General features: G+C 33.6%; 3 protein-coding genes across 3 annotated transcripts; 2 read left to right on the forward strand and 1 right to left on the reverse strand.

The window, feature by feature from the left end:
• Positions 1-1,921: 1,921 nt before the first annotated feature.
• LOC108213671 (vascular-related unknown protein 1) lies at positions 1,922-3,717 on the reverse strand. The gene is made up of 3 exons (XM_017385466.2): positions 3,069-3,717; positions 2,884-2,949; positions 1,922-2,208 (listed from the first exon to the last, which is right to left on the reverse strand). Exons 1-3 carry the CDS (start codon positions 3,363-3,365, stop codon positions 2,122-2,124), a joined length of 450 nt encoding a protein of 149 aa, XP_017240955.1. The 5' UTR covers positions 3,366-3,717; the 3' UTR covers positions 1,922-2,121.
• Positions 3,718-5,374: 1,657 nt separating this feature from the next.
• LOC108212281 (uncharacterized) lies at positions 5,375-11,652 on the forward strand. Its single transcript, XM_064089811.1, has 3 exons — positions 5,375-7,839; positions 7,932-8,094; positions 11,296-11,652. Exons 1-3 carry the CDS (start codon positions 5,375-5,377, stop codon positions 11,650-11,652), a joined length of 2,985 nt encoding a protein of 994 aa, XP_063945881.1.
• LOC108212282 (uncharacterized) lies at positions 11,305-13,805 on the forward strand. The gene is made up of 5 exons (XM_064090955.1): positions 11,305-11,899; positions 11,996-12,307; positions 12,428-12,550; positions 12,638-13,141; positions 13,231-13,805. Exons 1-5 carry the CDS (start codon positions 11,753-11,755, stop codon positions 13,411-13,413), a joined length of 1,269 nt encoding a protein of 422 aa, XP_063947025.1. The 5' UTR covers positions 11,305-11,752; the 3' UTR covers positions 13,414-13,805.
• The last annotated feature ends 6,357 nt before the right edge of the window (positions 13,806-20,162 follow it).

Here is a 20,162-nt window from a genome sequence, read left to right on the forward strand (position 1 = left end):
GGAATGTCGACCAACTATGTACACATAGTTCTATCATTGAAATATTATTGAATTGGCGATTAGGTGATATTGGTATATCTTACTTGATAAATATTTTTCAATATACACTTTTATGTATTTTTTTAATAATTATAAATTTTGATATAAAGGAATATTAAGATTAAATTGTATATCTCAACAAAGATTTAATAAAATAATTTTATTTTATCTCAACAAATGTGTTAGTTCACCAGCTTTACACATTAGAATATAGGCATCATCCTTATTGTCGTAACATTTTCTAATATTATCATATATTAATATTAAGAAAAAATTCACATATGGATAATAAAAACATTTTAATAACTAAAATCTTTAAATAAATAGATTTTTTTTCCAGTAACTAAAAATTTTAGCTCAATATTTTAATATAATTAAATTTTTTCCAATACAATAGTATCATGTGCTATACAATGAAATATGAAAAATATGAGGTAATATTAATCAAAAACCACATTATCATATATTAATATTAATAAAACATTCACATATATAAAAAAAATTGATTGTTTATACTAATATCTTATAATACAGAAAAATATTGTACAAAATAAACTTTACTAAGTGAATATAACGAATCGACTAATATAATTTAATATCATTTTATTTAATTAATAAAAAACACTAATAAAATAATAATAAACTTATAAATAATCAAACTAAAATTATATGGTCGCCCGTGCTTCGCACGGGTTATAGGCTAGTATGGGTATAATATGTAGTCCTATGTTTTAATTTTATTTTTTGGTTTGGTACTCTCCTTTTGGTACTACAAGTCTACAAATGTGGAGTCTATTAATCTTACATTGTTAAACAGTTTCAATTACTAAAAACACTCCAAACAATACCTTATCATATAATATTTCATTAAAAAATTATAATGATGTTATAAATAAAATTATAAATAATAATAATTTTGAATATCTTTTTTTAACAAAAAGTTTTATATAACTTTTTTTAACTTTAACGTGTTATATATCAATATAAACACCACACATTACATAACTCTTTCTAATTCTTATCAAAAAAATCAAGATTACAGAATTATGTTGAAATTCGATTGATTAGATTACTGAATCTTTCAAATGTATTACAAAATCGTCTATGTTGGGAAAAGATATGAATTTTCTGATTTTTTTAATTTTTAAATCTACATGTACTAAATTCGAATTAAATGTATTATATATATATGATATATATATATATATATATATATATATATATATATAATATCTTTTTTTAACAAAAAGTTTATATAACTTTTTTTAACTTTGACGTGTTATATATCAATATAAACACCACACATTACATAACTCTTTCTAATTCTTATCAAAAAAATCAAGATTACAGAATTATGTTGAAATTCGATTGATTAGATTACTGAATCTTTCAAATGTATTACAAGATCGTCTATGTTTGGAAAAGATATGAATTTTCTGATTTTTTTAATTTTTAAATCTACATGTACTAAATTCGAATTAAATGTATTATATATATATACATATATATATATATATTATATATTTGTTAGGGTTTGTCAATTTTCAAGTAATCGAGAGAAATATAGTCAGTTGAATAATATAATTTAATTAAATTCAATCTATTAATATTAAAATATTAATAAAATGACGTTAAAATTTAAATTATAAATAATAAATTAGGAACTACATATCCGCCCGTGCTTCGCACGGGTTAAAGGCTAGTACATAAGAATACATGGACGCTGATAGAGCTACGACGGGACAAAGGTAAATCCCTCTGGTTTTTTGCGTTATACAAAATGTAACTGATAGTAGCACCATAAGTTGGCTTGGCCCATGTTTTACCACAAGGAAACTAGGGGTTTGCAAACAGAATTGGTGAGAGCAATGAGCATGCTGCATTCAACAATTTATACAGCCATCCAGCCATAACTAAATAATTACACAAAGCCCTTAACTTGAGTAGTTATCTTACCAAAGAGACAATCCTATGTATGCATTTCTATAACAGACTGGTGTCCCTTACATGAGAAAAGATCCTCCCAAACAAGACAATCAATTACCCTGCTCCATATAAACATCATTCACAATTGCCTAAAAATCAACCGAGGAAGTTCACAATGGTGGAAACCGGTACCAAGCAAAGTCCCCTTCTCTTCAGTCCCGTTGAGGATGTGCTAGTACATTCCTAGCAAACAAAAAAAAATCTCCATGAGTTTAAAGCTGCTCAAACCACACTACAAGAAAATTGTTAATAGACATCATAGGTCAGACATCGGTCAGATTTGCCGCCGATGTTAAAAATGTTTTTAACATCACCCCTTCTAGAGGCGATGTCTTTAGCATTTTAAGACATCAATTAACTTTAAACCGATGTCTAAAATATTATTAAAAAATTTCAAAACACACGGGCCATCCCTCTCTCCCCTCCTTAGTCAAAAAAACCCCGCCTTAGAACCAAATATTCCCCCGCCTTAGAACATTTTAGGCTTCCCTCCTTCTCTTCAGACATATTTAACATAAAATTAAAATCAAAAATCTAAACTAATAACTAAAATACATGGCTCCTTATATGTTTAATATCATGTAGTAAGACTAATTTGATTATAAACTCATTTACCTCTCAACATGTTTTGTAAATAATGGTTGCATGGACATCATGAAAAATGGTAAGGGTGATGTCTAAATATATTTCAGACATCGGTTTTTGACCGATGTCTATATATAGACATCACCGACAAAGACATCGGTCCGGAAAGAACATAGACATCGGTTAAAAACCGATGTCTATTGACTGTTTTCTTGTAGTGCCATTATCAACATTATATCACAAATCCATCTTTTACATGCACATGTTCCTTACCTCTATAATTTCTGCACATTCTTTCTGTTTCCTGTTCATAGTAGCCTTCCGGTTCAAATCGGAGACCTGAATAAAAATTTCAGCAAGGACATTACAAGCTACTAGCAGCAATGCCTACCTAGCTACTTGTATGACATTAACTAATAAGCATAACAAGAGAGAGATTAAAAGCAGTGTATATGTACCTTAGGACTACTAACAGGAGAACTAGCCGTATCTTCTAATGAATCATCGCTCGCCATGGAAGATCTCTTACTAAATATACAGGTTCTCCTCTTCTTGGAGCTCAATATTTTCGAACTCCCCATAACCGAGGCTGATGAAGCAGCATCAGAAACGAGACAAAGGCTCTGACTACCCATTTCATCATCACAAGCAGAGGGAAGCTGCATAGAGTTATTTTCATGATCAAACTGTTCAGTGTTCAAGAGATCTTCCAAGTAGAAAGTCCAACCACTTTCCTCTGCTGAAGAATCTCCCATAATTCTACCTTGACTTGGAAGAGCAACCTTTGATGATAGCAATGCTAGACTTATCCTTCTATCTATCTATATATACTGTTGAATTTGTATAATTTAGAAGGGTGGCCGGCTTTCGGAGCTCCAAGTCTTATAATAAGGTTACTTTTCATATATAGTGCAGAAACTTTTGTTTTACGTACAGAAAATAATTTACATGAGCTGGAATTTTAGTACTCCTACAAACAAGTGACGGAATATAATGTAAATAATATTTGATTATTCTGAACAAGTATATATACACCATTAATTTAGGCTCCTAGCCTCTCCTATCATAACATCCCACCTATAACTAGATGCATATTACATCCAACAATCTACGACTGATCTATCGTTGCACTTCCGGCCGCATAGAACTCTAATATCATTTATAATATCTCTCAACCCACAACTAGATGCATATCGGATCTAGTTACAATCCATCACGGGTCGGTTCAAAAGTGCTAGCAAATTAGTATATATTAATTATTTTCTTGTGCTTATAAAGGCCAAATACTTTTTTAATTTTTTTATCTGAATGATGTGAGATGTTCCAAACTCCTCCTCGACATCCTCGTCAAGTCCACAATCAAACTTACGAAATCCGAGTAGTGTCTTTGCACTTCAGACCGCTATGATACCATTTATAACATCCCAACCCCCAATTAGATACATACAAGACCCGACTAGCCACCACATGTCGATCCAAAAGTGCAAGCTAATTGATATATATTAGTTATTTGTTTGTGCTTATAAAGGTCCAAATACTCTTTTATCTAATCATTTACATGTGACTATATTTTTAATTTATTTTTAGCATTAGTACTTTAAATGGTTGGAGATTAATATTTTAAAGTATTGAATTGAATTTTACATTTTGGAAATTCAAATTCATTCTTCAATATATGAAAACTATCGCCAAACAAAATTAAATCTAGTTTTCATAATCATCAAAACATGTACTTCTGGTATTAAAGGTTTAAATGGTTGAAATAAATTGCAGGACGAGAAGGAAACCACAACAGAAATGTACAAGTTGGGGAAGTAGGGCCATACTAATAAATTAGGGTAGGTTTATGGGGCAGCTGCAACAGAAAAAACATAATAAAGGATTTGACCTAGCTAAGGGTTTTGAGTATATACATCGATAGATCACTACAAGAAAACAGGTCAAAACCGACCGCACAAAACCGACCGCCACAAATAAAACCGACCGACGGTCGCGTGGTCGGTTTTAACCCGTCGAAATCACAAAACGACGTCGACCTGGGTGACGTGGCAACAAATAAAACCGACCGGCGTCAACGGTCGGTTATATGTATGACATGGCAATGCTATAACCGACCGTTCCCTGTGGTCGGTTTTGTGTTCCGCGGAAAAATAATTAAAAATCAATTTAAATAAAAATATCTGTGCGTCAGCCCCTTAAAACGACGTCGTTTTCTTTGTTTGGTACTAAAACCGACCGATTGGTCGGTCGGTTTTATCCTGCAGCTTTTATATCACTTTTTAGCTAGTAGTGAGCTCCCATTCACTTGAAATAAAAATCAAAGGAGAAGAAAGGAGCTAAAGTGGGGAAGAATTATTGCTTGCAAACATTTCAAGTAAGTGATTTTCATTTTCTTTGCATTAAATGTGTGTGTGGTGGGTGTGTTAAATGTGTTTGTTATATTAAATGTGTGTGTGTGTGTATTGAATGCTTGTATTGAATGTATGAAATTCATGTGAAATTATTTGTTAAATGTATGTGTTATTACATTTGTGTATTGAATGTATGTGTGTATTGAATGTATGTGTGTATTGAATGTATGTGTTATTAAATGTATGTGTGTGTTAAATGTATGTGTGTGTTAAATGTGTGTTAAATGTGTGTGTAGATGACAAACTTGGATCGAAGTTGGATTAGTAATCAAGTGCAAAGTGATAAAATTTCGTTAACTCCGGAATATAGGAATGGTGTAGAAACTTTTTTAAAATTTGCAAGTGAAAATGGAATGGGAGAAGATGGTACAATGAAGTGTCCTTGTAAACGTTGTAGGAATTTGAATTGGTTAAGTATCGATGATGTTAGATTCCATTTACTTGCTAAGGGGATGCTTGAGGGTTATACCGTTTGGACATCACATGGTGAAGAAAGAGGAAGAAAACGTAGTCGAACATCGTATAATCGTTATTGTGTTCGGGAACCTACGAGGGTAGAACAACCGGTAGATTTGAATGCGATGCTACATGATTTTGCCGGTGAAAATTCCGAATTTTATAACAACGTGGATACGGGAACTAGGAATGTAGAAGAAGTTCCAAATGATAGTGCAAGAAAATTGTATGAGGTGATTGTTGAAAATGGAGCACCTATTTATCCCGGTAATACGAAGTATACAAGATTAAGCTTTACCACAAAATTGTTAGAATTCAAGAATATCTCACATTGTAGTAATAAGGCTTTTGATAGTTTGCTTACACTTTTTGCGGATGTATTACCAAAAAAACACACGTTGCCCCAAACTTATTATGAAATGAAGAAGATAATGAAGGGTTTGAGGGTTGAATATCAAAAGATTGATTTATGTGAGAATGATTGTATGTTATTTTATGGAGATGACAAGGATAAAGTTGTGTGTGATATATGTGGTCAAGATCGTTATCGGGATGTTTTGAGGAAAGATGGTAAAAAAATACCAAAAAAAATATTGAGACATTTTCCTTTGATTCCTCGACTACAACGCTTGTATATGTCAAAACATACATCCGACCATATGAGATGGTACAAGAATCGAGATGTCAAAGAGGGAGAAATTAATCATCCCGCGGACGGAGAAGAGTGGAAAAATTTTGATCGTCGATATCCATCATTTGCTCAAGAAATTCGTAATATAAGGCTTGGCCTTGCAACCGACGGTTTCAACCCATTTGGCCCTACCGGGAAAAAGACATATAGTGTGTGGCCCATAGTAGTAGTTGTCTACAATCTTCCGCCATCAATGTGTATGAAAAAACCCTATATGTTTATGACCGATATAGTGCCGGGTCCGAATAGCATTGGCAAAGATATTAACGTTTGTCTAAGGCCTCTCATTGATGAATTGAAGATATTGTGGAATACAGGAATTGAAACATATGATCAATCTTTGAAACAAAATTTTACAATGAGAGCGGCTCTTATGTGGACAATTAGTGATTATCCCGCTATGAGTATGATAAGTGGATGGTCGGGTAAAGGAAAATTAGGATGTCAAGTGTGTCTTGGAAGTGTGCAAGGGTTTCAATTAAAACATTGTGGTAAATGTAGTTTCTATGGCACGAACCGAATATTCCTTGAACCGAATGATCCACTACGTCAGAAAAGTAATTTGTTTGATAATGCGGAAAGAAGAGTGTTTCGTGGTCGTTTGTCCGGGGAGGGTGTAAAGGAGTTGCTTGACGGTTTAGTTTTTCCACCACCCGGAAAGACTAATACAAAGGCGAGGAGTATCGGATATGGGGAAGAGCATCATTGGACTCATGTTCCAATTTTTTATGAACTCCCTTATTGGTCTTCACATAGTTTACGATATTCAATTGATATCATGCATACGGAAAAAAATGTTTTTGAGAACCTATTTTTTACTATTGTGAATGCGAAGAAGTCAAAGGATCACAAAAAAGCAAGAGCGGATTGCAAGCACTTTGGTGTGTTACCTCATTTGTGGATCGATGAAAATGGCAAGTCACCCAAAGCACCTTTTTCCATTACAAGAAAACAACGTAAACTTTTGTGTGAATGGATTAGTTCACTGAAACTTCCAGACGGTTATTCCTCAAATATATCTCGTTGTTGTAATGTTGAGGAGTGTACATTTTATGGATTCAAATCGCATGATTGTCATATATTTCTTCAAAAATTATTGCCTCTTGCAATTCGTGAGCTTTTACCGGCGCCTATTGCGGATGCCATCACGGCAATTGCAAATTTTTTTCAAGATTTGTGCTCATCCACGGTTACAAAAACCGATTTGGAAATAATGGAAAAATCAGTTGTGAAGGCATTGTGTTTGTTGGAAACAATTTTTCCTCAAAGTTGGTTTGATTCGATGGAACACTTGGTTGTGCATTTGGCGGAAGAAATTAGACTTGCTGGACCTGCTTACTGGCATTGGATGTATCCAATTGAGCGTTTATTGGGGAAACTAAAACAAAAAGTCGGCAATAAAGCAAGAGTTGAGGGTTCTATTGCCGAACGATATATGGAGGAGGAGATTGTCAATATTTGTGCTTTTTACTTTGCATCCGACTCGATTCACAATAAATTAAGTCGTAACGAAGTTTTGTTTGATGTACAAAAGACCGACAAATTAGAAGTTTTTAAATATCCATGTGATTCTCTTGGAAAAGAACGAAGTCGATATTTGAATGATGATGAGCAATTATTAGCTGATGAATATGTTCTTCTAAACTCTCCTGAAGTTCAACCTTATCTAAGGTATGTTAAATACATTTTATGATAAATTTTTGTGAAGATGTCAATACATTTTATGATAAATTCATGTTATTGACATTTATGCATTATTGTAGGAGGTACCAAGATCGAGTTATGAGACAACGTCCTGAGACAACACCACAACAATTAGATCATATTGTGAAAACTCGATTCAAAGCTTGGTTTAAGAAAAAGGTTGAGAAAGACGAGATAGACGGACCTCGTTTCATGGACTTGCTAGAAGGACCGGCATTAAAGGTCATGACTTTTGAAACTTGTCAAGTTAATGGATATAAATTTTCAACATCATCCGCATCCGGTTCCGGTGTTGTAGTTAAAGGAACTTTGCACGAAAATAATCTTGATTATTATGGTCAACTAATAGAAATTATAAGACTTATTTATCAAGGATGCAATCATGTATATTTGTTCAAATGTATTTGGTTTGATAGTCTCGGAAATGGTGTGAGGATCGATAAGAATCGAGTCGTGACGGTTGATATAACTTCAAGATTGAGATCTAACGAAGTTTTTATTTTAGCTAGTCAAGCCTCTCAAGTGTATTACGCTCCTAGCGTATTGGATCCACGAAGCAAAATATATACGGTGGTCAAATCTAAAAGTCGTCCGATTGATGAATCAATTATTGTGCAAAATGATATAGAGGACGCTTTTCAAGAAGATAGATCTAATGCCGCTAGCTCATTTTCACTATTTGTTGATTTTGCACAATATGGACAAATACCATTTATTCGGCATGAAAATCAAGATGATGATGATGAAGAAGACGAATTGCGAGATGATGAAAATCAAGATGATGATGATGATGTTGAACACAATGAAGAAGAGGAAGATGATAATGAAGATAATGAAGATGATGATGAAGATGATGACGGTTTTGATGACTTTCAATGATGTTTAATTTTGTGTAATGATTTATAATTGTGTAATCATATACGATGGTGTAATGATAAACAATGTTGTTTAGGCTGCTTAGTAATTTGGTTATGTATTGCTATTTGATGTTGGTACAGGATTTGGCAACTGAAACTGCAAACGAATTATGTTTTTTTTTTCTTTTTTTGCCCAGAAAACCGACCGATAGTACACATAACCGACCGGTTTTGACCATAAAATTTCCAGAAATCCGACCGAAATCACTTAAAACCGACCATCTTCTTCAACAAAACCGACCGTACTCATCTAAGAGCGGTCGGTTATGATTCGGTCGGTTTTAAATATCAGGATGGCCTACTGGTACAAGCCCGACCGAGTCATAACCGACCACATATAACCGACCGTGGTAGGATTTGACCTCGGTCGGTTTTACCTAAAAATCAGTCAAAGCATATTTATATTATTTGTTATATATATAAAAATTATAATAATATAAGTTTACCAGAAAACCGACCGCATTCATGTAAAACCGACCACTTCTTTCCAGAAAACCGACCGTATTCTTATAAAACCGACCGTGTTTAGACAAAACCGACCGTTGACACCTTTGACTTCGGTCGGTTTTAGGTAAAACTCAGTCAAAGCTAATATATTATTTATTTTATATATATATATAAATTATAATAATATAAACAAATATATATATTATATAAATATGTATATATATAATATTTAAATGTAATATTTATATAAAATATATTCAGAATATAAATATATATACAGTCATATAGCTATCTTCAGTCTTACATACACGGATGGTTACAAGTGAAGTATCCGGAGAGGAAGGTGTGAAACCTAACTCTTGTTTCCTCCTTTCCTCACGGTGACAAGCTGTAAACGTCGTTCATTCCGTCTCCTTTGACGATATTCAAAGCAGAATGTAGACTGACTCAGTACTAGTCAGTATCTCGTGTCTATATATTATTGGCTCCTTTTTAATATATATTATTTTAACTTTTGTTTTCTAACTTGATGTGCCAAGAATTTAAGATTATTCTGATCATTGCATGTATATTCTTATAACTTATATATGTTCATAAGCAGTGTTCTAATTAAAAATCCCCGATTTAACTGAGTAATCCCCGATTAATCCACTGCAAGGTCGGCCAATGATTCGATTTTTGAAATACGATTAATCCTTATATATATTTCTTAATCGAAGTATATATGATATATATTAAAATTAAAATATTATATTACCTTAAATATGAATAATTATAGAATTTATGAATATAGTAATATTATTTTTAATTATAGGGTTACTAATAGCTAATATAGTATTATTATTTTTAATTTGAAATTAAATTATTATTAAATAATACTAGCTATTAATATATAATTTTATCTTAATATTTTTAATATTAAAAGCTATGGTTTTTATTTAATTAAATAAAACCCTAAATTTAGGGTTTAAAAAACCCTAAATTTAGGGTTCAATAAAACCGACCGACCCTTACTAAAACCGACCGATTTTTTTTGCGCCTAAATATTTCGTGAAAAATTAAAAACCGCGCCACAGTGAAACGACGTCGTTTCACTGGGGACGAAGACATAACCGACCGCTGATGCGGTCGGTTTTGTGCTCTGTATATATAAAAAAGAACAGCCGTTACTTTTTCTTTCTATCTCCCTTTTCTCTCCCAATTAACTCTTTTCTCCCAACTCTCTTCTCTCCCAACCTTCTGCAATGACGATTTCAGTGCTCTCTTACTCTACAATGGCTCTTCAACTCTCAATTCACTATGCTCTCTTACTCCTACTCTCTGCAATCCAACCCCCAGTGCTCTCGATTCCAACTCTCTTGCTTATGGTGGTTCCAATGGTGATGGGGGCTCACTATGGTGGTTCACAAAGGAGACCCGGTGCTTATTATGCTCGGAGGAAGAAACCCCCAACTCTCAGTGGCGATTCCAATGTATATTCTCCATTTTCTCTATTTTTAATTTCGTTTATGTGTATATATATATGTGTGTATATGTTGGTGAATCTGCATATGTATGTGTATATGTGTATGGGTGAATCTGCATATACGTATATGTTAATATAATTGTGTATGTGTGTGTTTGTATGTTGTTGGTGAATCTGCATATGTATGTGTATATACGTGTATTGGGAAATTTTGCATGCAATTTGTTCGTCGGTTATGTGCAATTTGTTGGTCGGTTATATGTGGGGTGATTTTTTTCTTAATTTCTCAATTTGTATAAATTTTGGCCTCCAATTTGTATAATGTGTGTTCGTCGGTTATGTATAATGTGTGTGTTTATGTATAATGTCTTTGTATATATAGTTTATGTATAATGTCTTTGTATAGTTTGTGTAATTTGTATAATTTGTATAATGTGTGTTTGTATTTGTATGTGTTTATATAGTTTGTGTAATTTGTATAATGTGTGTTTGTATAGTTTGTATAATGTGTGTAATTTGTCTTTGTATAATGTATGTGTTTGTATAGTTTGTAATTTGTATAGTTTGTGTTCTAATTGTGTATTTGTATTATAGGGGCTCTTTGGTTGGGTGATGATAGTCGTCATGATTTCATTGACGATATATATCATGGCAAGGAAAAGGAAAGCAACGGACAAGGACACCGACAAAGGCAAGGGAAAGAGTGTCGGTAGTAGTACAAACAAAAAGAAGGCGAAGGGAAAAGGCAAGGGAAAAGGAAAGGGAAAGACGGGGTTGCGTGATGAGCCAACGGATTCGGAAACCGAATCGGAGCATAACACAAGGGAGGCGGAGGCGGAGGAGGAACCGGTGAGAAGAGTTGTGAGGATGCCACGGTCACATTCATGCGGCATTTTTGGAGCTAAGATACCAACAAGACCTCGACGGATCAATATCTCCGATGGACAGTAAGTATATTTTTTTATATGTTGTGTTTTGTAGTGATTTGTAATGATTAATATATATAGTGTGCGTTAGTTATTAATAATTTGTTCACGAGTTTATATTTATAATGTTCTTATATAGTATTGAAGATAATGAGGCAAAAAAGACTTTGCTTGCGATTATTCGGGCAAGATGGCCTTTGGGTAAATACACGTTTAGTGACATAGACGCGGCTTACCCAAAGTGGCTCGGTCTAAGGGTTGAGGAGTTTCTAGTAAGTAGATTTTTTTTAATATAATATGTTTTTGATTTTGTTGGTAATTGGTGTGATTATTCAATTTTAATCCTTGTATTTGTTGATATTATGTAGAAATATTATAGGCAATTGAAAGGTCAAAGCCGTTCAAAAGCCAAAGCTATCATTGAAGATCACATAAAGGTCACAATCAAAAGGACCATGAATGAATTGAAGAGGAGGATCGAGAGGAAGTCAAGGGAGGAAGGGGTTTCGAAGTTGGCTTTGAAACCGGAATATTGGAATATCATTTTTTGGAAAGATCTTCTCAAGTATTGGGACACGGATGAAGGCCACTTGCATAGGTCGGAAGTTGGAGCTGCTAATCGGCAACGCGTGGAAAGGTTGCATAGCGCGGGTGCTCGCTCCTTCAACCGTGTGCGCGAGGTAGTACTATTTTTAATATGCAAACACACGCACACACATTTTGTTTTTACCTTATAATTATATAATATATAATATGATAATGCAAATGCTAATATAAGTTATTTTGTGGTATAATTCAAGAACATGAAAAATAAATTGTCTAAAAGTCCGACAAAGCTTGAGGTGTGGGATGAATGCCACACTAGGATCGGCTCCACTCCCGAGAGCCGGATATATACTACCCCCGCCGCTATGCGCATTGCGGTAATCTTCTAATTTTAGCACTTTAATTAATTGTTTATATCATTAATTGTTTAATTAATTGTTTAATTAATTGTGATAAATGTGTAGGAACGATATGCCTCGATTCTTGAGCGTATGCCGGTGGAGGTTACTCAAGCGGGGGAGCGGGATGAGCCTTGGGATTGGTGGATGGAAGCAATGGAGGTTCCCCAAGGCGAGAGGCCAAAAAAGAATTATGTTGTGGGGTTCCCCAAAGCTCGAGCTAGTGATTTGATCCCAACACTAGCCACGCACTATAGGGATTCCACCCGTGGCGGCGCCGGCTCATCCTCATCCGCTCCAACACAAAATCCAGTGGTTCCCGATTCCATCTTCCTCCCGATTGTCCGCAATGTGCTCAATGAAACCCGTGCCAATCCTCTGCAATTTGCTCGTCGCCTATCGGATGAGGAGATAACAACCTTTGCACGCACAGCCCTCGAGGCGTCCGATCCAGCCGCTGACCCGGCTCGGAGGGCGGAATGGAATAACCTTCTTGGCGGCGAGGTTGTGCATATTGTAGGGACATTGCTCGAGGATGTCCTCCAAAAAATGGATGCTCGTGCTAAAATGGTAATACACTTATGACAATGCTTTGTTTTTTGTTTTTGGTTGATATGTAAAAATGAATGGATTTCTAATTGTTTGACATGTTTTTGTAGGCAACTGCGCAAGAGGGAGAGAAAGATTACACGGATGTGGACGAGGACACGGATGAAAACACGGATGATGAGGGTGAGGGTGAAGCCGGTGGCGAAGGTGGTGGGGAAGGCGGTGGTGAAGGCGGTGGTGAAGATGGTGGCGAAGGCGATGGTGAATCATCCGATGTTTCTTTGACCGATTAGTGTAATTTATAATTTAATTTTAACGGATGGTATATATTAAGACAATGGTTGGATTTGGATTGTGGTGAATGTTTGTGTTTTGAATGTTTGGATTTGGATTTGTAATTAGAATGTTTGAATTTGTAAATAGAATGTTTGGATTTGGGTTTATTTAGAATGGTTTCGTTTAATTTTGTTTATTTAGAATGGTTTCGTTTAATTTTGTTGTTTGGATTGTGGTTGGTATGGTTTTGGTATGGTTCTGGTTTTGGTATGGTTCTTGTTTGGATTGTGGTTAGAATGGATTGGAAACTGCAGATTCTGCTGCAATTTTTTTAAAAATTCACCCAGCAAAACCGACCGAATGGTCACAAAACCGACCGTTTTTTACCATATTGTTGCCAGAAAACCGACCGCATTCAATTATAACCGACCGTGCTCATTACATAAAACCCAGAAAACCGACCGTCTTCATAAAGCGTCGGTCGGTTATGAGACGGTCGGTTATGTGAATCAGGGTGGCCTACTGCCACAAACCCGACCGACTCATAACCGACCGCACATAACCGACCGTGGCAGAAGGTTGACTTCGGTCGGTTTTGTGTCAAAGTCAACTCAGATAAAAAGCACATAACCGACCACTTTGGTCGGTCGGTTTTAGTAGTCGCTTCTGACGTGGTCTGACACCTGTTGCCACGTGGTGACAGGTGGCATCAAGTGGGGCCAATTTTCTGGGAACAAAAAGGCACATAACCGACCACTTACTTGGTCGGTTTTAAGGGTTAAACCCGACCAATTCACATAACCGACCAGGGTTTAACCGACCAGCCATATCGGTCGGTTTTAGCCTTATAACCGACCGATATTAATCATAACCGACCGATTCTTTCGGTCGGTTATGTCCTGTTTTCCCGTAGTGGATAGATTAGATTATCATCAACAAAGATCCTCCAAATCTTATTATCTGCAACCATGGAGTACTGATCAACATTATATTTCACTAATGATTGATCCCCAATGCTGACATTCAATTGATTTGGACTAATTCTTAAGTTGTTTAGTATATAAACATCAAACCTCTCGTCATTAATTTCATCATGCTTAATCATTCAAAACGTTCATATATATTTATATAGATGAAGAATTATTAATCATGTTATTAAATATACATGTATGTTTATAGGTGAAAATAATTGGATGGAATAATCTATTGACTTTGTCACCAGACAAACATAAAACCCATATTCTACTGTACGTATTAGATGAACAGCATAATTAATTTGTTTTTGGAATAACTTTATTTATTATAACAAACACATTAACAGCATGTCTTATTTGTTATTCGCTGACGCTCGTCCATAAGTACACGTATATTGTTAATCTTCTGACTAAAAATTGTTAATCGTTTTCGAGTCAAACGTAATGCTAACCGACTCATAAAGCTTTATGTTGCAAAACATAAAACAATTACTCGAAACAAAAGAGGAAACGAATGGCATGACCAACTAGTGACCTGTTAGTGACGCAACTAAAATCCTCGATATTTAAAAATATTAATATTGTGATACAAAATTAATAAATAATATTTCACCCCACCTCGAAACAAAAGAGGAAATTAAGATGATTTGGACAAATTTAAGACTACTAGTAATTTATAGTTTACCAATTTTGCTGATTAATGTCATGCATTATCTTTGATTTATAATGAAGGTTGATCACTGCGTAATGTATAGAATAGTAGTACTCACCTTAGTGAAGCGACGTAACAAATCTCTGGATGGTGATCTATAACAACCGGATGCGGGGCTTCCGACATTTCTTTTATTATCATTAAAAATATACGACAAATTCCATAACAACTAGAGGCAGGAATGCATTCTGACACTTTATAAAATTTCATAATATTTTTTGAATTTATTATAAAATTTAAATGTCAAGATTTTTCTTTAGAAAAAAATTTAATAATTTGTTATAAAACTATATATATTCATAGGAATCTCAAAATATATTTCAAAAAATAACGTAAACAGCTCGGACAGAGTACAAGTCTTCAACGAACTTGTCAAAGCATGCATACCTGATTATAGATATCAAATATCCAAATATTGATATATTAAACAAACTTAAAGACCATATATAATCAAATTTAAAACTGAAATAATTTATATTATTCTATTAAACTGAGTTTAATATTTTGTATTTAATTACCATTGGAGCTGACGCCTAAAAATAAATTATCTATATTAAATAATTATAAAATATTATGATTACTTAATATTTTTAATTAATCCTATCGATATGTGTGTGTGTCAGTTAAGTTCAATTTTTTATTTTATAATCATAATTTATTTCAATTTTGATATAAATTATATCATTAAGTTAACAAGTCTAAACATAATAAATTATAGTGTGATGTATACAATAAATCCAAAATATAATCTATACAATTATTAATAAAATGGTGATTAGGGCAAAAATTTATTTTGGAAAGTTAAAATAAAATTTCGCTCCCACCAAAAATAAGATTCTTGTTTTATTATTATTATAGTTATTATCATATACAATCCTAGATACCTAACATATATATATACAAATATACAGAAGAAGTATGAATGAATATTAAAAGACTAAAAATATACTTAGAATTTTCTACAGTTACGAAGTTGATTTTGAAAATTTGAATCCAACTTGATTTGATTCGAATTACAATTCTGTATTTATGCATGAGGATTATAGAATTACTGAAAAGTTGTGTGTTCGGGAAAGTTATCAGGCAAACTGAGATTGAAATAATAAATTGTTAAATTTCAAAATCAAGTTGTATTGATCTATATAAACCAAACCAACCAAACATACTCAGTATATCCGCTTAGACCAGGGTCTGAGGAGGGTAAGATGTACGCAATCATGCCCCTACCTTAAAATAGAGAGGCTGTTTCCGTGAAGACCACCGGCTTAGTGCACAACAAATAAAACAGTGTGTGCTATAATAAGAATATAATACCTTAGCCCATGACATTCTTCACATGGGACATACCCAAACGGTTTTGATTGGCACGAATGCATCTGGTAATGACTGAGATGAACCCTTCCCTTAAAACATAACCCTCATAATCTCTGTGAGCCACGATACCTAATCTCAACCACTCTAATACGCCGTCTCCAATGATTCTTATCTAATGTCATATCACCCGTGAGATTTAAGGCTCCCATGTCCAAACTTAATGTCCGACGAGGCCGACCCCTCTTTCTCTTGCCCCGAACCGATATGTGTTTTACTCTCCGAACCGATGCTGAGTTACATTTACGCCGAATATGTCCATACCAACAAAAATAAACCCAATTCAGTCCCAATTCAGTCCTTAACAAAAATATTTTGTTATTAGTTTTCCAAATCAGAACTTTAATGATGTGAAGATAAACCTCTTTCATTCCGCCCCTCCAAATTAAATCGACAATGGTATATTAAATAATAAATAATATATTAAATATATAACTATAAACTTTTGTTAACATTACGTGTTGTGTTGCATGATCACGGAGAACAGTGTTAATACTGCAGACACTTGCTCCACTTGTTAATCAAGACTCAAGATTCAGTCAGGGCCTGTGTATATATATGTCTAGGACACACAAACATGTGTTGTCGCATAATTAAAGTCAATAAAATTGAAATTTTCATCCTGAAAAGGTACAATCAGTTCCTAGATTGTGGCCTACAATTAGAGAAATGGCATCTTCTTTCATGTTAAAATCATAAATTCACCCTCTCAACTTTAAAATGAATGACTTAGCATGGCACATGGCCGTTCATGCACATTCATTTGCACATGCTAACACATGCGTTATACTTGCATCTTTATATGTGTTTTATTGTTACCGGTAGAGATGCAAAAGAATCATACAGATGTTAGTGAATAGCGATCTCTGTCAACACGGATCGATCAGTGATAATTACGATAAGTATTTAATTAAATGGAATTAAGCCACATTTTTGTTCGGTTAACTGGAATCGAAACCGGAATCGAAGTTCTTTCCTGGCAGTCCCGAGAGGCTGAGGCTTTGAGCAGTGGCGGAACGAGCCTTATGGCTGGGGTCCGCTGCCTCCCCTTAACTCAAATATAAATTTTTTTATAGGTCAAATCTTGTGGTTTAATTAATGTTGTTTGCTGCCCCTGCTTTAAAAAATAAAATTGACCTAGATCCTCTACTTTATTCTCATAAAATAAAAGTAATACATAGAATGAAAAATGTATTTTACGTTTACTATTTACACGTATTTTGAGTCTCTTATAAAGTATAGTTTCATAACATTTTTCTAATTTATTTATTTTTTTAATAAAATTTTAAACATCAAACTTTTTTTCAGGAAAAAGAATTTTAAAATAAAATATTATAATACTAATTTTATAAGAGTCTTAAAAATGTGTTCCAAAAAATAATGCAAAGAACGTGTCCGCATAAAGAGAGTATTTACATGACGCCCCTCCTTACATGAATTTCTAATTTCGCCACTGGCTTTGAGTTTAAGAAAAGCTCTTTCCTGAGTTAAAAACTTGAATTATTACTACTGTATTTCCGAGTTGGGTTTTAAACTTCTGGTCGAGGCGTGTAAAGGTGAGGACGGAGCAAGCTATTTCCACGCACTATCATTTTCAATTGTATAGATTTGTTCAGGCACTTTGATCTTATTACAGTGCAGGATGTGCATGCGTAGTTCTGCGAATGCACATATTTATTAGCTACTCATTCTATGTCTCATTCTATGTCTGGGCTGACGGAAGGGTTGTTAACCCTCCCCATTTTACTTCATCACATATTGTGTTCTGATATTATTTAAATATTGTAAGTGAATTTTCCTTAAAAAAAACCGGAATCTAAGGGGATGTTTGGGGAGGGCTTAAAAGCCCAGCTTCTGGATTATAAGTTATAAGCACTTATTCGTACCGTTTGTGTAAGAAGTCAAGAAGCACTTATAAAAAGCTAGGAATGCTAGCTTTTGTTTCAGGATTTCTGCTTATTTGCCAAACACTTTAACCACTTATAAGTCTTAATTTACTTCTAACTTCTGCTCCACTTATTTATTTTAAGCAAAAAGCACTTATTTTAAGTTTACCCAAACGCCTACTAAGTACATGAAAAAGTATTATCCTCTCCGTTGACAAGTGATTTGATTATTTATAGGAGACTTGATTTTGATCGTAGAAATAAGTCATTAATTTCACTTTCAATTAGAATTTTAAAGAAGTTTCTTTATTTTTAAAATCCACGTATATTATATTGATGGCAAAAAAAATAAATAAATAACCACGTATATTCAGCTTGAACTTTAAAAAATATATTAAAATCTTAAAATATTCAATTAGATTCGTAAGTTATGTTTCAAAATTATGTGTTATTCAATTTGAATTTTAAGTTATGCTTAAAAGTCTGATGATATTCGATTGATTGTTTTAAACTTATTAAAATCTCATGTATTCAAATGCTGATTAATAGTTTTGGATATCATAAAATGATAGATATTGTGGTACTTTTCGATTTATTTAAAAAATTTTAAAATCCCACAGATATTAATGAAGCATTGTATATAAATCTTGAAATAATCTGTATCAACATGATATTTTATCTAAAATTCATATAAAATCAAAATCAGATACAATCCATTAAAATCTATGAATTATATATAATCAATTAAGATCTAAGTTGATTCGTTGAATATACCTCCTTAATTTTAATTATAGAGTGAAGACTTATGAAAATACGTGAAAAAATAGAAAAATAAATAAAATAGATCACAAAATACATTAAAATCAAGGGGTTTTTTCATAAATATATAGGAAAAAGTAAATTTTTGCAAATTTACTTTTCTCAAGAATAGCTATTTGCAGTTTTACTACACTAAGTTTCTAATTTGCAAAAATACTACCCCTCCCTTCTGCAACTGAATGTAACCACATGCAACTGAATGCCTGATTTCAAGTTCCAGTTCTCAAATGTCATTTTCGACCTCATCCTTACAATCCATATATATATATATATGGATTGTAAGGATGAGGTCGAAAATGACATTTGAGAACTGGAACTTGAAATCAGGAGTTGCAGTTGCATATGAGGTTGCATTCAGTTGCATATAGTTGAATGCAATCTCATATGCAACTGAAAACTGTAAGTTGCAATTGATGTATGGGTGCCCCTGGCGGGGCCATTAGATCAAAATAGAATCAACTGAATGCAACCTCATAAGCAACTGAATTTTTTTAGGGTGGGGTGATATTGTGGTGGATTTGGGTTGCAGGCCCCGCAGGGGCAATATTCAACTGAATATGCAATCTCATAAGCAACTAAATGCAACTGAAAACTGTAAATTACAACTGATGTATGGGTGCCCCTGGCGGGGCCATTAGATCAAAATAGAATCAACTGAATGCAACCAAATGCAACTGAATGCAACTAAATGCCTGATTTCAAGTTCCAGTCTCCAAATGTCATTTTCGACCCGATTTTCAGAATATATATATATATATATATATATATATATATATATATATATATATATAATTTGAAAAGTGGAATTTGAAATCAGGCATTCAGTTGCATATGAGGTTGCATTTAGTTGCAGGGAGAGGGGTAGTATTTTTGCAATTTAGAAACTTAGTTTAGTAAATATGCAATTAATTTAGGAAGATGGTATTTTTGCAAATAAGATCCTAAAAAGTAGTATATTTGATAAATTCCCTAAAATCAAACTTAAAATCGTGTTGTCGTAAATT

This window comes from Daucus carota, chromosome 3 (assembly GCF_001625215.2).
Source record: "Daucus carota subsp. sativus chromosome 3, DH1 v3.0, whole genome shotgun sequence".
Taxonomy (NCBI): domain Eukaryota; kingdom Viridiplantae; phylum Streptophyta; class Magnoliopsida; order Apiales; family Apiaceae; genus Daucus; species Daucus carota.

Coding starts and splice junctions, on each gene's coding strand:
- LOC108213671 (XM_017385466.2), bottom strand. CDS start 3,365: ATGGGAGATTCTTCAGCAGAGGAAAGTGGTTGGACTTTCTACTTGGAA. Junction 2,950..3,068: donor CTCCTGTTAGTAGTCCTAAG/GTACATATACAC, acceptor ATTTTTATTCAG/GTCTCCGATTTGAACCGGAA. Junction 2,209..2,883: donor AATGTGCAGAAATTATAGAG/GTAAGGAACATG, acceptor TTTGTTTGCTAG/GAATGTACTAGCACATCCTC.
- LOC108212281 (XM_064089811.1), top strand. CDS start 5,375: ATGGGAGAAGATGGTACAATGAAGTGTCCTTGTAAACGTTGTAGGAAT. Junction 7,840..7,931: donor GAAGTTCAACCTTATCTAAG/GTATGTTAAATA, acceptor GCATTATTGTAG/GAGGTACCAAGATCGAGTTA. Junction 8,095..11,295: donor TAGAAGGACCGGCATTAAAG/GTCATGACTTTT, acceptor TTTGTATTATAG/GGGCTCTTTGGTTGGGTGAT.
- LOC108212282 (XM_064090955.1), top strand. CDS start 11,753: ATGTTCTTATATAGTATTGAAGATAATGAGGCAAAAAAGACTTTGCTT. Junction 11,900..11,995: donor TAAGGGTTGAGGAGTTTCTA/GTAAGTAGATTT, acceptor GATATTATGTAG/AAATATTATAGGCAATTGAA. Junction 13,142..13,230: donor TGGATGCTCGTGCTAAAATG/GTAATACACTTA, acceptor ATGTTTTTGTAG/GCAACTGCGCAAGAGGGAGA.